A 16,406-nucleotide genomic window follows, 5' to 3' on the forward strand; every position below is an offset into this window, starting at 1 on the left:
GTAATTGCACCTAAACTGTATTGAAGGAGAATGAGAGAGGTGGGCTTCTCCAGAGGTAACACTTATACAGGAAAGGAAAGTGATGAAGTCAGGGAAGGCGTAGGACACCATGGACCTGCTCTTGAGAATAATATGCTTTATTCTGGTGATACAAATCAAGTACTCAGTTTTAGTTATTTATGAATTTCCTGACGTCCATGATGCTGACTTAGGAAAAGAAAAACATAAGCTTGTTCTTTATTTCCACCTGTTCCAGATACCAAATTACTATATTGCATTTGTAAAGTAAAAGAATGTATGCATTAAATTAAACTTTAGAATAGCATTAAATTTACAAAAACTATGAAGATAGTTACAGAATACCCATCTGAAAGCCTACTTTTCTCTATATTTATAGATTGGTGGGGTTTATTTCTTACCACTAGCAAACCAATACTGATATATTTTTATCACCTGCCTGAGGAGTGTTTGCCAGGTCTCCACAGCGTAGTCTCTCCACGTCCTTCTCTATGCTTGCTGTTGTTTTGGAAGGAAGTCACTGTGTCCAGCTCACGCTTAAGGAGTGAGAGCTCCCTGGAGGAAGGCGTAGCTATACATATTATTTGCAATGCTTTTGGACAGATTTGTCTCTTCTGCTCCTTATTTGTAGATTCAACCACATATGTTGAATCAGTGTGGATTCATCAATATGTATTTGCCATTTAGGGTTATACCCTAGTACTATTCATTCTGTTACTTAGATTGTTTAGCTTTAGCCATTGGAAGTTCTTTCTAGTTGTCTCTGTGTCCCTTAACATAATCCAATCATTGGGGGAGTCCCTCCCCACTACTGTGGAGAGAGGGGGAGGGAAGGAAGGTATATTGGATGTTGTCTTTGTATCTTTTTCAAGTTGAGGACTTTCCCCAAAGTCTGGTCATCCTTGGTTATTATTTATACAATAGAAACTAGGAAGATTTGCAAGGCTAAAATTCATACCCCAGTATCCTTATTGAAGAGGGTTGGGTGATATTGCTGCAGGTCACGCAAATACCAATTTTTTAAGCATTTTATTAAGCCCATTCAATTTGCCCATGGATTAAATCCCCATTTCCTGGGTGAAGAGTCTCACAATTCAGTGGGCATTTAGTGGGAAGATGTCTCTGAATCTCTTTCATTCCCTCTCCCCACTTTCTGTCTTTTCCAAGTTCAGAGCTTCACCCAATACACTAGTACTTTTAGTATATTGGTGCTAGCTTAACTGGTTACAGTCTAATACAGAATTTTTTTTAGAAAATCTGAAATATTTGGCATCCTTGAATTTCTTCCTTGGGGCTTGTATGCTTTTTTCAAGACTGAATTACACTAAGGTTCCAGTTTAAAGGAACTTGTAGTAATTTAGTGTGTGGATTTGAGGATCAGTCCTTGGACTCAGGAGTAATCTGCAAACAGATGACCTGCCCTATATGTCACTTAATATCATTTATTCCACATTCTGTTGATCAAAAAACAAGTTATACGTTCATCTTGGATTCAAGTCTTAGGCTTGATTGCTGTTTCTACAACTTTTCATTTGTGAAGGTCACTTACCTCTCTTAAGGCTTATAAGGCTTTTTGTTTCCTCATCTATAAAATAGGAATAATAATATCATCTAGTTCTTCCTTTACATCAGTCTCACTTATCTGAGTACCTGGCTAATGAAAATATATAAATTTGTTTTAGGAAACATATCTCATTGATAAACTTTGCTTTATTCTCCTCTAATTTGTTCTATGGCCACATCACTGACTCAGAGAGTCCAGATAGGTCATAAATATTCTCTAGTTCAGGTTCTGTGTCTATGGTAATGGATTCTGTTTTGTGTTTTTCTCCATAGAGAGCTTCACTAACAAATGATGGAATCGTGTGCAGACCTTGGGCTTGAGCCATCACATTATGGCTCCTCTAGTGAGCCCTAAAGATTCTAGTGGTGTTTTTGGCTTATGAGGTGATTGACTCTTTCCTTGTCTGTTATCAGTCAAGGGGACCAAGAGTCTGGGTGAGGGAGAACCCGAGTGAGAGCAGAGTTAAATTCCAGTCTGCCCTTCCTTTGGCCCCCATGAGGAATTTTTCACAATGGGGATGAGGAAGATTGTTAACTTCATTATATTACCAGTTGCCCTGTAGCGAGAAGGACCATAGTTTATTTATGGCTCATGCATGCATACCAGGCACATGTGGGTACTTGAATACACGCACACACATGGATCCCCATGCACCTGCACACAAGTGCCTGTTAACAGGCACACTGTGCATGCTCGTGCACATGTGGAAAACCCCCTGTGTACTGCAAGGGAGTTCTTGTTTGCCTATCCTTCACCCCACACATTTGCACACACACCCTGGTGGCTCAGCACATTTTCTTATATATCCCAGATAGAGGGAGGTCACTCAGGAGTGGGGAAAGGGAAGATTAGGAGGCAAAAAGAGATATGAAACTAAAAAGTCCTTCCTTGTCAGCATTAACTTGGGTATAAGAAACAGACTTTGACTAGAGAAACAGACTCCAGGCTCTGCTAACAGTCAAAATGTCTAAAGCACCTCTCGTCCTCTGGCTGGCGATTGAGCTTGGGCGACTTTATCTGAGTAAGTTTTTGGAAATTCCCTAGTGTTGTCTGTGGACCTGGGCCTTGGCATGCAGTTCCCTGTCTGATGGGTTCCAGGAAAGCAACCACCTTTTCATTCCTGCATCCCTCCCACCCAGATTTTCTCCCTTTTCTTATGATAAATGATACAGTTTTATCTGAGACTCACATGGGGACTTTAGGGTGGGAGTAGCTTGTTTTTATGTCAGAAATAGCAGCTGTAGAAAGAAGAGACACAGAAAGAAGAGGTCCAATGAAGCAGAAGGACAAATGTTCTCTGCAAAGCGTTCAGCAGTCAGAGTCAGGGCATTCTCTTCAGTAAGGACTCTTACTATAGTTCTTGTTCACTTTCTTTTCAAGAGTTTTTGTTTGCTTTTTGCTTTGCTGGGGATGAGGCTTCAAGGAGAGGTTTCTTCTCTGCCTGCTGTTCAGGTTTTGGACAATGGCTGATGTATACACTGCTCTAGGTCTCCTGGGAATATGTAGCCCAGTGCAGTATGGCAAGCTGTTTTGGGCTTGTCTGGGTCGCTGATGTTGATGCTGGGAACATGTCTATATTGATATCTTTTTTCCGTTTATGAAATGAGGGGTTGGATAAGACTGGCTTTAGTAATGCAGGATTTGAGAATTAGGCAAATCCTCAAATTAGGATTGTGCAGTTTTAAAAGTTGTAATTATTTGCACATGGAGCTTTCAAATATGCTGTAAGAGAAAGCAGCTATATTGCAAAGAAAACAAATACTCCCTCTGCCCTTCCAGCCTCTGCCATGTGTTCCCTGCCTTTCTTCCCCTCTAGCTCTGTGTATCCTTTGGTCCCCACCTGAGAGAACCTTTCCTCACCCTCCACAGTCTCTGCACAGTGGGGTTCAGCTCTGAGCCCCTGTGCTTCCTGCAGATGTCCTCCAAGAACCTGTCCCTGTAGGGATGGCTCACTTAACTGCTTCCCCAAGCTCTAGGGGACAGCCAACAGAATGAAAGTTATACCTGTCACCCTCTTTGCCAGAGTCCCTCATCTTCACTTGGTCCCAGGAACTTAAGGTGTGTGTGTGGGCTGGGGGCTTTCTTGGGGAGTGGAGTTGTTATAAAATCTGCCAGGATCTGCACCCACATTTCCCACTGCTGGCTGGACACTGGGGTTCTTCCAACCCTGCTTTAAGCAGTCAGTGCTTGGGAAACTGTTCTTCACTTGTGCCTTTTGTATCTTTTTTTATAATCCAAAAGTTTATTTTTGTTTTATTTAGTGCATCCGTTTTTCTCTGTTTACCACATTTGCGTGAAAGCATATTTATTTCACTAAACATAGTAACCCCGTTCATGTTGCTTCAAAAGACAGGGTTTCATTTTTTTCTTTAAAAGCTGAGTATTATTCCAGTGTATATGTTTATGTATTCTTTACCTATTTTCCAATTGATGGGCATGCAGGTTGTTTCTAGTTCTTGGCTATTGTAAATAGTGCTGCAACAATAATGTGGTGATATACATATATCTTCAGTTAGTGGTTTTGTACTTTTTGGATAATATCCACTCTTGGGATAAGTAGATCATGGTAGTTCTATTTTTGATTTTCTTGAGGAAACCCCATTCTGCTTTCCATATTTACACCCCCACTCCTAGAGTACAAAGCTTCCCTCTGTCCACACTTTCTCCATCACTGTTTTCTTGTCTTTAGATATCAATCATGCTCGTCGGTATGAGCTGGTAGGTATCTCTTTGCGGTTTTGACTTGAATTTCCCTCGTGATATGAGAGGAAGAACATTCCTCTGTGTTCCTTTTTTAAAGTGATCAACTTAGAGAAAGCAGAGATGCCAAATCACACTCTTCCCTGTGCAGATGGTGAGACTGAAGCTTAGGTGGACAGGGGCTCCTGGGTCAGCAGCCTAAGAACACCAGGCTGGCACTAAGGACCTAGGCTGCCCTTCCCACCCCCATCTTGGGTAATTCTGGAAAAGAGAATTGATTTGGCACCAATGATTCCTTGGCTCCAGATACTGCTGCTACTGGGATGCACTGTTTCTTGTCCTTTTTTTAAATGCTGGAGTCATGGCTCACTGGCATTAATCTTTATGAAGTTCCTGTGGCATTTGATGGGTTCATCCCCTGTGAACCTTTAAACTCTTTCAGAGCCTAGTAGTCTCTGTATCCCCTTTGTTTTATGATGATGAGGTTATGATGTTGGGGCTTTCCTCCAAGAACACAGAAGCAGAAATTGACAGAATGAGCCTGACAGTGAAAGGACAATGGTTGTTTTTCTGCCACTCCAAATTGCCCACTTCCCATTTTTCACCTTTCATTTTTAATTTGATGAATAATACAGAAGCATGATTGGTGAAAAAAATGAAGACTGCACAGTGAAAATCTCTTTGATGAGCCGCCCCAGACCAAGCCCCTCTTCTGAAGACACAGGTCACGGAGCCCTGTGTGGGAGGAAGCCCTAAGGGCGCAGTGTGTGCCTTTACTCTTGTATGTCTGTGCCCACAAAGAAAGCATAAGTGCTTTATTACTGAAGGAAATGGATTTTATTTAATCTTTTTTCTTAATTTGCCAATTTCATATATTAAGAAGGCATGGTGTTTCCATGCCAGTAATCTACCTCATTCTGTTAGTCTTCTCGCTATGGATGGTAGGTGTGAATATGCCGGGACTTAGCTGGTCCCCACATATACCCAGTCTGTTCCATTCACATGGCTCTGAAGGCTGCAGTAAACAGAGTCAAGCAAATTTCCTTCTGCACGGGTGCTTTCCCAGGTAGATCACAGAGCATGAGCTAGGGCACAGATGTGCTGCGTGGTAACAGAAACTGCCCGCCCTGTGCGGCTGTGCCAATTCACACCCCGTTCAACTCCAGTCAGCTCAGTCAGCGCTTCAGTCCCTGGGTGGCCAGCACCTGATGCCTCCTAAATTCTACTTTGCTGCCAGTCTGCTGGTGAAATGTGCTGGCCGCTCCTATCTCCTTGTCTGTGAATTGCTGATTTTGGCGGTTTTTCTCTCAGGTCTAGAAGAAAGCCTCCTTCTAGACTATAGTATTGGGGAAAACAAACTGTGGAAATAACCATTATCTCCCTAGCAGAAATAATTCTTTCAAAATGAATTTACCAGATATCCATAGAAGCAAGCGCCCACTTTATTATTAAGTTATTATTTTAGGTACATGTGTTCTGGATGGCTAACACAGCTGAGGGGGATGACAGTGAACCGATATATTTTTATTGGAGTAACAAGGGGTCATAACATTATGTAGCTTTCAAGGCTACAGCCTTCTACATCAATGGAGAATTTCTATTTTTCCCTGTTTTGATGGCGAGCAAAATGGACTTCCACGGCATTTATATAGTCTGTGAAACATCTCTGCCGAGCCCAGGGTGGAGACCGAGCTCAGGGAAGGTTGCCCGTTATGTGGTGTGGGCTGGCTCACCAAAGCCAGCTGTGGAGGCCCAGGAGGAAGATTCCAGATCATGTGTGTCCTTCCTGTAGAGGACAGCTCACGTCCTATCAGGAGATTACTGGGCACTCCTACGCCTGGGTCGGGAGAAGGGGGCACCACCACCCCCGGCATAGAAACTGTCTCACTACGCCCACAAAACTGATGAATGAGCCATCTCTTGGAGGGGTGTGTTCCTTGGAGCAAGCAATGAATAGGGACCCTGGCTCCCAACAGGGAGCAGAATGAGGCCCTCATGACCTGGAGCTGTAGCCTGCTGTTGTTCTCACTTTAGTCATGGCTTTTGGGGTCAGAACAATTGATATGCAGTGAAACCAACAGTCTTTGGAGTTACAGAGTGGAAATGTTTCCAAGATTCTAGAGAAGATTCCAAGAGTCTTAGAAGGGCCTTCCCAGGACCCTCAGACCTTGGGTGGGTGGCCAACATCAGCTTGTGTAGGTGCCTTTCATGCGCTTTGGAGGTTTACCTCAGGGTAGAACAATCATTTCTAATTGTATTTCTTAAAGTTGAATTGATACTGTTCACAGTAGTGTGTATGATTTAGGGGTACAGATTCACACCTCTTCAGATGTGTGTACCCAACCCACACCTGCCATGCAAGCCCCTGCAGTCCTCCACCTTCACCCATGGTGCTCCTCTCCCTTTGACCGCTCACTCCCACCTACCACCCCTTGTAGCCTCAGGGCTGCAGTCAGATATCTAGGGCCTGTTTGGTTTAGTTCTGTTGGTTCCTTTGCTTTTCTTCTTTATATTCCACAAAGGAGTGAAGTCATATTTGGATTTGTCTTTCTCCTTATAACTTACACTAACAACATCTCAGGGCTAGGCAATTAAATATGTATTTGGGACAGATTCCCAAGTCAGCTGATGAACAGCAGGAGAAGGGGATCTCAGATGCTCCCTTTTACAATAGTGATCCTCCCAGCTCACACAGCCAACATGGTGAATCTAACCCGCCCCAACACATTTCCACATTTCTGTTGGCATTCTAGATAATTCCTGCAGTCCCTTTGAGTTCTAACATTAAAAAAAATCACAGACCCTCCCTGGTGGTGCAGCAGATTGGAGTGCAACACTGCAAAGCTGATGGTGGCTACCTCAGTGTGAGTTCGATCCCTGGCCCTGAAGCTGACCCACATGGCTTGGCAGACCTCTCCTGACCCACCTGCTGCCCCCTCAGTATATACTACAGTACCTCTGCCTGTTCTGCTCCCCACTCTGTCTTTGGTGAATCCTATCACTGCCCCTGCACCTCTGGCCTGTACCCCAGTCCTGTCTGCATAAATAAGTAAAAAGTCTTTAAAAAAATGTCACAAGCTGGTTCATATTATCTAATAGCACACAAATTCAGTGCAATGCAGTATGGAATTGAATTCAACAGCCTGTATTCTTGCCTTAGACTCACTGGTTGAAGACCAAGGGTGACCAGTTTGAGGGTGTCATGTTGATGGCCTATGATCTCTGTTATTGAGAGGCAGTGGGCATGGTGCTGTGTTTGGACTGTTGTTGGAGTCGGTGGATTACGGTTAAAGGCTCAGGACTGGTCGCTGGAGTCTTAACTGCATGTTGAGTTAGGAACTCAGCAGTGGTTAAGGGCACATCAAGAATTAGGCTCTAGAATGCTCTCCATCTTCCAGAAGCATCCATCTGCTCCTCACTGTGGCATGTTGAGGTTCTCAGTGCCACCCCTCATCCTTCTCTCATCTTTTCTCATCTTTCCTGCAGCTTCAGCTGTGTCGGAGACAGTGGTGAAGGCATATTGGGGGCAGACAGTGACTTTGCCCTGCATGTATCCATCCTGGTCCCAGAACCGAAACAGCATGTGCTGGGGCAAAGGCCAGTGCCCCAAATCCAGATGCAATGAGGAGCTTATCAGCACAGACGGATCATCAGTGGTCTCCAGGAAGTCATCTAAATATACACTTTCGGGGAATATCCCGACTGGCAAGTTGTTTTTGGAGATCAGTGACGTCAGTCCCAGTGATAGCGGTGTGTACTGCTGTCGTATCGAAGTGCCAGGATGGTTCAACGATGTGAAGAAAAATATCCACCTGCAGCTATTGGGAGGTGAGCCACCCTGGGGCCTGTGTCTGTAAAAGGGACAGTCCAGGTGAGGGGCCCAGTGGGCAGCCAAGCTGTGAGTGTGTAGACTCAGTCAGAATGGGATCCGATGATTGGAGGAGCAGATGCCCAGGGAGGCCAAGAAGATCACTACAGGTGCGGTCCGAGGGTGGGGACAGGTGAGGAAGGGAGCAGGGACCCACAGGGGCCATCTCAAGGACCAGTTGCTTTTTATCTAGGAGACTGTCATCTTGCAGTAATTTGCACCCAGTATTTTCAGAGTTCCCAAGTTTTATGTGAACAATATTAAGTTTTGCATGTTGGCAGAGATTTCAGAATTTGAAAAACTACTGTGTGACAATAGTGCAATAAAATCTGCTTGCAGGTCAGCTTCAGTCTGCTGTGCAAGGGTGCCATGTCTGGCAGAGGGAAGGGAGGTGGCAGATGGAGACGGGGTGGTGTTCAGCGTTCTTTCTTCCTGCTGTGTTCCTTTGCCTTGGTTGACCTTTGGGATATGGAGGAGTGCCCAAAGGTCTGAACAGTGGGAGGGTGGCGCCTGGATGCATGATGCTGTCACCTCCTCTTCTCATCAAGAATATGGAATATGGAGGCTCTCAAGTGCTATCTATCCTCCGTGATAGGGGCGAGGGCTCTCGGTGTGTGCCTTGCTAATTGGCATCTCAGAAGGCAGGGTTGGGGGTCTCTGTATGTTTAACAGGTTTCTCAGATGGTAGATATACTCAAAGATTCTCCCACAACTGTGATGGTGCTCCTAATTAGAAAACGTTTATGCTCATTAGTGTATTTTTCTCTCCACAACTTTGAGAGAGAAGTTCTCAAATTCTGATTTTGCAGAAGACGAAAATAAGGTCTGTTAAAGTTAAATGATGCCCGTCTGAGGCTTCTCTTCAAGCCTGGTGTAACCAGCTATAATTCCCCTGAATACTTGTTGCCCTCAATATGCTATGGGGTCATTTCTAAGTTCATTCACAACTAATGGTGTCTTTCTGGCTCATTAGAGTTAATGGAAACTTGGCATATTTAAGAGAGGGTGGTATCTATAAGATCACTGTGGGTAATGGACCCAAGTTCAAGTGTTTGGGGGTGAATGGTGTTGAATGAACCAGTCTTGGATATCTGAAAGAGATTGCATTCTCACCCTCTGATGCATGCTTTGGCTTACTTTTTATTTTTTAGATTTTCATTTTATTTTATTGTAGAAAAAACACTTGATGTGAGCTCTGCCCTCTCAACAAATTTTCAGGTGTCCAATATATTATTGTTATTATGGGTAGAGTGTTGTACGATTGTTCTCTAGAGCTTATTCACCCTGTTTGACTTTTATGTTTTATGTTTGGCCTCATATTTGAGGCAGTTGCTCATTTGCTCACCTACAATGCATTTGGAACACCTACTATACCCCTCACACAGTGGTCGCTGTGCAAGCTGCAGCCTAAAATAGCACAGATGCCAGATTTCCCCTCAGGCAGCTCTCAGTCCTGTGGGGAAGCAGACATTTAGGCAATGATCATCAAATAAATATAGTCATGAAATGTGGTAAATGAGTGAAGGCCAAATATGGGAACACATAACCCGAGACCTAATTGTCAAATATCAATGACTTCCTCACTGAAGGATCCTTTTAGCTGAGTCAGGAGGGCCCAGCAGGAGTCAACAAATGAAGAGAGACTAGGGAGCAACAGGCCCTGACCCAGCCAGAAGGTCCCTCGTATGTTCAAAGAGCTGAAGCCGGGCCCGTGGGATGGGACATAATGCGTGGAGTACAGTGGAGACTGGGAAAGGAAGGCGGGTCAGGAGGGGACTTACAGGCCAAAGATGGAGCTTGAGTTCCTTAGCTTAAGGGCAAAGAGGGCCCAGTGAAAAGTTCAAAGGTAGAAATGAATGGAATTAGATTTTTTTTAACTTTTCCAATGTCTCATTTTTATTTATTTATTTTATAATAATTTATTTTTAACATATTTTTGTGCATTTTTCCATCTCAGTTGCAATCCCCTTGGGCTTCCCATCACCAAATCACCCATGTATCCTTACCATAGTCCAGTGCATTTCCCTCCCCCCATTGTTTTTGATCCCATTGTCCACTCCACCCCCACAAAATGTCTCTGGTATATAGCTGTTCATCATTATCATTATTTTCTCGCCTGTTCCGTTATATTCCTGCTATGAGAGAAACCATCCGGTATTTTTCCTTCTCTTTCTGGCTTATCTCACTAAGCATGATCTTTTCCAGCTCCATCCATGTTGCTGCAAAAGACATGTTTCTTTTTTTTGGTTGCTGAGTAATATTGGATGGAATTAGATTTTAAAAGATCACTCTAGCCTATGTGTGGTAGGCAGATTGGAAAAGCCAGGAGAAAGGGCAAGAGATTTGATTTCCACAGTGCTCAAGCCCAGTTGGGGCAGCATAAGGGGGAGAAATAGACAGACTTCACAGTACCTGTGTTCTACACCTTTCCTCCATTTCTTCATGGCACCCTCTGTGTCTTCTCTCCCTTGCAGCCCCACCCTCCACCCGCCGCACAACCACCACTACTGTTAGCACCACGACTGCCAGGACCACGACTGCCAGGACCACGACTGCCAGGACCACGACTGCCAGGACCACCCTTGCTGGGACCCATGTAGCAACGAGGGTATTTCCAACCATGTCCATTGCCACCCTGGACCTCACAACCCAGACCCCTCTTCAGACAACCACTGCTGCCCTGACCACGGCCACCATATGCCCTTCTACTACACCGAGTGCCCCCTCGGAGGTGACCTCGGCTCTTCTGCCCACCCAGCCTTCCCCCGAGGGACCCATGTTCACTGGAGGTATTGATACAGTGGTCACCCTTTCTCTGCTGCAGGTCAGGTGTGTCTTAGGCAGCCCCTGGGAAAGAATTCTCCTGTGTGGGAATGCCCAGGGCCTGTGTGTGGGGGTGGGGGTGGGGGAAGGGTGGGTTTTACTACTCTGTACATTCTCTTTGTTTCATATTTGCTTAATTTTAGTTTTTTCCCTTTATGTTTTTGAGAGGTTAGTGTATTTGGTTCTTCACTTGTCCTCCTGGGAGTCCTGGAGATGCTATGGATGAGCTAGTGAGGAGGGTCGGAGTCACCCCAGTCAGACCCTGGTTCCATCGTGCAGGATGAAGTCTCTGGATGTGAGGAAGGGGTTGAGGAAGGGCTTCTAGAAGCCTTAAAGTCATCCTTGATAGTGATCTAATTTGAGTCATTATCCTTTTTTTTCCCCTCTCTGCTTTTTTCTTTCTTCTTTTTTTAAGATTTCTGTTTATTTATTTTTGTGTAGAAGAACTGGGGTACAGGCCAGAGGTGCAGGGGGTGAGAGGTTCAGAGCAAAACAGAGTGGGGAGCAGAACAGGGAGATGCATTGAAATATACTGCCGAGGGGAGCAGTGGCTGAAGCAGTCTGCTGCGCCATGGTGGGGGTCAGTGCCCTGGCTGGGGATTCAACTCAGGCCATGGTGATGATAGTGCTGACACTTAACCCCTGGGCCACCAGGGGTGCCCCCAGCTTTTTTCTTGACTTGTATCTTGGCCCTCTCACAGGGTCACAAGCTCCATTACTTATGAAACTTATCAGAACTGCCATACATTCACCCTCTGATGCTGAGGTAAGAGCAGGTATATTAAGAGCACTTGCAGGTATTCTTGGACATTTTGTGCCTCAGGAAGATCTGACTAATTTAACTATATTTTCAATACTGACTGGAGAATCCTATTATATTCTTTTTAGTCACTTGAAGTCCATGGACACTAAACCAAATGATTTTTTATATGTATTTTTAAATTCCTTGGTTCTTAAAATAATCATCTGAAAAATGGAACATTTGTAGTTTTTTTTCTTTTGATCCTAAAAATAACTCATAAGCCTTGAAGAAAACCTGAACTTTATTGAAAATCACAGAGAGCTATAAAAATTGTACCCCACTCCCCCCCCACTCAGCATGAACACTTGTATTCCAGCTTACATGATTAACTCTAACATAGGGCTAAAATTAGCAAATTTGTTTCTCTTTCAGAATCAGACATTTTCTATCTTCCCAGCCAGCCCCAGACTAGCACCCAGGTGGCTCCTGGGGACACTACCTCATGCATATCTGAAGGTGTGTGGACAAAGCTGTCTCTTTGTCTTCCCTCATTCCCAGGATAGAGGAGGATGCATGTTATTGAATCAGCTCAGTAGAGATGACTTTGGATCCTGAATGCCAGGAAGCCCCTGGTGACAAACTCGGAACATTTGTGGCTTATCTGTGCCTGAGACAGTGAGAGAGACAGAGGGTGTACTGGCACTGATTCATCCTCTAGACTCTCCGTGGTGGTCATGTCTAGGACACTTGTCTCCACTCAAGGCCAAATGATGCTGGGCTGTTTCTTGCTAGTTCCAAGTACTGGTTCTTCTTTGTTGAAGCTGCCAAGGTGTATACTCACTTGACTCAAAGACTTTTTGCAGCAGAAGAATTCTTGCATTCGTGGGTCTATTCATCCAGCCATCACTCGTCCCATAGGCATTTACTGCCATCCAGACACTCAGAGTACCCTGAAGTAAGACCTGATCCACATCTCTGGGGGAGTTGGGGCTTAACTGCCCCAGTACTACTTTTTGCTGGGGGTCTCTGGCCTTAGTTATTCCCAGGTCCAAGGTTCATAAAGACCTTGGTTGAGTGCCGGCACCTTAACAAGCACTCAGTGAAAGCAGAGACCTTCACAGGGAAGGGTTGCAAATCAACAGAGGAAGACTGACTTGTATGGAACAAGTAAGTCCATGCTTGTAAGTCCAAACATAGAGGCTGTGAGGTAGGAGTTTCACTGTGCTCCAATGCCACACTTCCTGGGTGTAAATCCCACAGCTTAGGTGTTGTGCAACTTTGGGAAAGTTGCTTAATCTCTCTGGGCCTCTTTGGTAAGATGAGAATCATAATAACTCTCCTGTGGCTCTTCCCAAGAAGTAAATGAGAAAATTCATGACTATCCCTTGTATTGGCAGGTAGACTGAGGGGTATCTTGGCATTCCCAAACTTGCACACTCTAAAAAGGCCCTACCATCCAACACATAAAGACAAAGTGTACTCTTAGTATGGCAGATTGTAAATGATTGTGCATAGAGAGGGAAGAAGAGAAAGGATGTAATTTCCCAATGAAACACTCAAACTTACACATCTCCTTGTGGATAAATACCCATCTCCTTGTGGATAAATGTTTTGGGCTCCTGTTGGCCCAAAACAGGGCTTCTGAGGCCTGAAATCTTGCCACAGGTCCTAGGTACCTTCTGGTGGGACCCACAGGACCCACAGGGGCAAGGGGCCAGGCAAGTCTAGGACAAAATCAAAGCACAAATCAAAGAAATGGCTGCCTTGTCAGCTTCTGCAAGTATCTCCCATCCATGTATCTCTTCTACATCCTTCAAGTCCCTGATGCACATCCAAATCTGAAAAGCATCCTCCCAAAAGCATTCTTCTCATGTCTCTGTGCTCCTGGAGCCATGATTCTCTCACATCTCTAGCTTCACCTGGCTGCTCAGCTCTGCACCTCATTGGGCAGGGCTGGGAACCTGATACCCCTCACCCTCTTCATGGAGACAAGTCTCTGCACTGGCACAGACTAGGTGCCCAGTAAAGGAGCACTTTTCTGTTTAGATGCTAGAAGCCAGCAGAGGGGGTAGAAAGGTGGGTATTCATCTGTTTTCTTTTTCCCTTTTCTCCCTAGCATCCAAAGACTGGGTCCTCAAGTCAACATCCCAGGCATCCATATGGGAAACGAGGAATTCCATGACTTTCCCTCAGCCAAGAGGTAGGGGGCTATGTGGTTTTGCCTGGTCATATGAACAGTCTGTCATCTGCCTGCTTATTTGGGGGCTCAGCTATTTTGGGTCTCCTGTAGTCATGTTCTCTGTCCTTCGACAAGCCTGGATGAAAGTGAAACAAGCTAAAACCTTAGAGCTGACTTCCTCCCTCCTCCGCTCATGGCTGAACCCCCACTAGGAGACCCCCTTCTTCCGTACCTTCTTATGATTTGAATCAAAGAATGCAGTGGGGAACTCAGCTATACATTTAAGATACTACTAATTTATTTCAGTTTATACCAATATTACCCTAAAGTATAAAAAGGGTAGAAGCAAATTCTCTTTGACTTCCTGTCTTCAATTGCAGACCCTTTCCAGAGATAATAACTGCTATTAATTGAAATGATCACTCTAGATCTGTTTCTACCCCTCCTGTGTTTGTGGAGGCATAGAAACCGACTGTGGTATGGGTGTTCTACAGGCTATCCTACAGTTTGTTTGATTCACCTAACATTTGATTTGGAGCCAGTTTCTCCTTCAGCCCATGCAGAACTGCACAATAAGGTTAAGCTGTAATCTAGCATTTTGTACGAGGGACACTGTATATCTGGGCTGGAAGGGGTGGAGCACCCAGGCTGTTGGACTGTTGTGATGTCTCATTGTTATATTGCTGCAGGTATTGTGCAAGTTCCTTCTTTTCTGCATGCCTTTCTCTACCTAAGGTGGGGACCAGGGGGGAGAAATGCTAGCCTGAAGGGGATGGTGTCTTCTTCCACTTAATAGCTCTTACAAATATGTATTTGTAAGTTTTCAGTGAATTTAGTCAAAGTATTTCCCCCCTCATAGAGTGTTTCCTCCCTACACCTAAGATGATCATTTGTATAATTCTTTTCAATCTACCATAAAGAAAATAGCATCTTGTTCCTCTGTTCTGATGAAGAGAGCATTTGTGCATCTTAGTATAACTTTATTAGCCAGAAAACAACCATCTTTCAGCTCCATGAAGGAGGCTATGTGCCATCACTCACAAAAGCTTGGGAACCAGACTGGAGGGCACCAACACACCAACAGGTGTGAGTGGAGGGGAGATCAGATTTGAAGGAAAACTATAAATCAGCATAACATGCTAAGGAGACCCAGATGGGAGAACTTTGGAGTGTAAAGGAACAACTGTTGGGAGGGAGTGTTGGGGGAACAGGAAAGCCAAGCAGGAAGTTCCCAAATGTAGGGAAGTTCCCAAATGTCCAGGAGAACATAGGGCAGAGAGAGTTGAGCTGCAGAGATTAGAAAGGGTGCAGTTAAATATTAGGGAATTCTGGGCGCTGCTGAGGCAGGGCAGGACAAGGCATTTAGAAAGGTGGCTGCAGGGTGAACAACAAGTGAACATGTCAGTTCTGCAGGTGGAGGTGCTGGAGTCCAGAGATGAACACTTTGTCAAGAAGGAATGTTAGGTGTTCTTACCAGAAGTTTGACAGTGAATATTTGGGGGGAAGGGAAAAGACAGTGAATGGGGCAAGGTTTGTCCTGGGTCAGAGGAGGGGATGTGGTCAAGAAAGGAGAGCTGAAGAGAGAAGTATGTGCAGTGGAAAAAATGAAGGTGTGGGAGAGCAATCTGTTCCCCTGTTGACCGGGAAGGGAGGCAAGGGAAACTCCACCTTGAATTTTGAGGTCACCCATCCCATGAGTATTAGATTTGACCACAGACTAAGTTCACTGAAAACTTTGTAGAAGTATGGTTTCTCTTCCTTGTCTTATTCTGCCCAGGACTTGCAGGATTAGAACCTTTGTGTATTTAACAAACTTTCACAGGAGATTCTCTAAAAGTCCACTCAATCCTGGCACCAAGAAAATTTCAGGAATTGCTGGAACAGACCAAACTCCTTATTGTACACAGAAGGAAACTGAGGCACAGATGCAATTTATAAAGTTCAACAAGGAACAAGAATTAGGTTCTGGATCTCAGGTCAGAGCCTTTCCTAAGGCTGCCTGTCTCATCAGAGATGAAGCTGAGCCCTGTCAGGATGTGACACAGAAGAACAAGAGCTTCAAGAGGGACAACTTCTTTCTGCGGACCTCAGGATGAGTCAGCAGAAGGGAGAGGAGGTCAAAAAAGAAGGGGGGTGGGTTGAGCTCATCTGCACTCACAAATACGATTGTTAACCTGGAAAGAATTGGGTTAAAGTGAATTTGAAAACCCACCTCTTCACAAGGCATCTGCAGATTGGTTTTATCGCTCAGTCCAGTGCAGTTAAAAGGCTCATGTTAGGTGTTACCTGGCAGTCTAGGAGATAAAGAACAGGGACAAAAAGTGAATTCTCATGTTTCTTCTCATAAAAGCATTATATGCTACAAACATTCATGTGATTTTTCCCCTCACCAAGTTGGAACTGATCCCATTTACTTCTAGTATCTAACCAGCTCACCTTCAGAGCAAAGAGAGTTGCCTGGCTTGAAGAGCAGCAGATCAGTAGGACAGCACTGAAAGAAAGAAAGAAAGAA

General features: G+C 44.7%; 1 protein-coding gene across 1 annotated transcript in view; it reads left to right on the forward strand.

Annotated features, from left to right (window-relative positions):
• Window positions 1-2,539: 2,539 nt before the first annotated feature.
• The window catches only part of TIMD4 (T-cell immunoglobulin and mucin domain containing 4), a 28,722-nt gene continuing 14,855 nt past the window's right edge, over window positions 2,540-16,406 (forward strand). The window contains exons 1-4 of the mRNA XM_012730054.1: window positions 2,540-2,603; window positions 7,769-8,110; window positions 10,625-10,939; window positions 13,832-13,915. Coding sequence (XP_012585508.1) covers window positions 2,546-2,603; window positions 7,769-8,110; window positions 10,625-10,939; window positions 13,832-13,915 — 799 coding nt within the window. The 5' untranslated portion in view covers window positions 2,540-2,545. The remainder of the gene's footprint in view (window positions 2,604-7,768; window positions 8,111-10,624; window positions 10,940-13,831; window positions 13,916-16,406) is intronic.

The sequence above is a fragment of the Condylura cristata genome, unplaced genomic scaffold, assembly GCF_000260355.1.
Source record: "Condylura cristata isolate star-nosed mole 26May11 unplaced genomic scaffold, ConCri1.0 scaffold00026, whole genome shotgun sequence".
Taxonomy (NCBI): domain Eukaryota; kingdom Metazoa; phylum Chordata; class Mammalia; order Eulipotyphla; family Talpidae; genus Condylura; species Condylura cristata.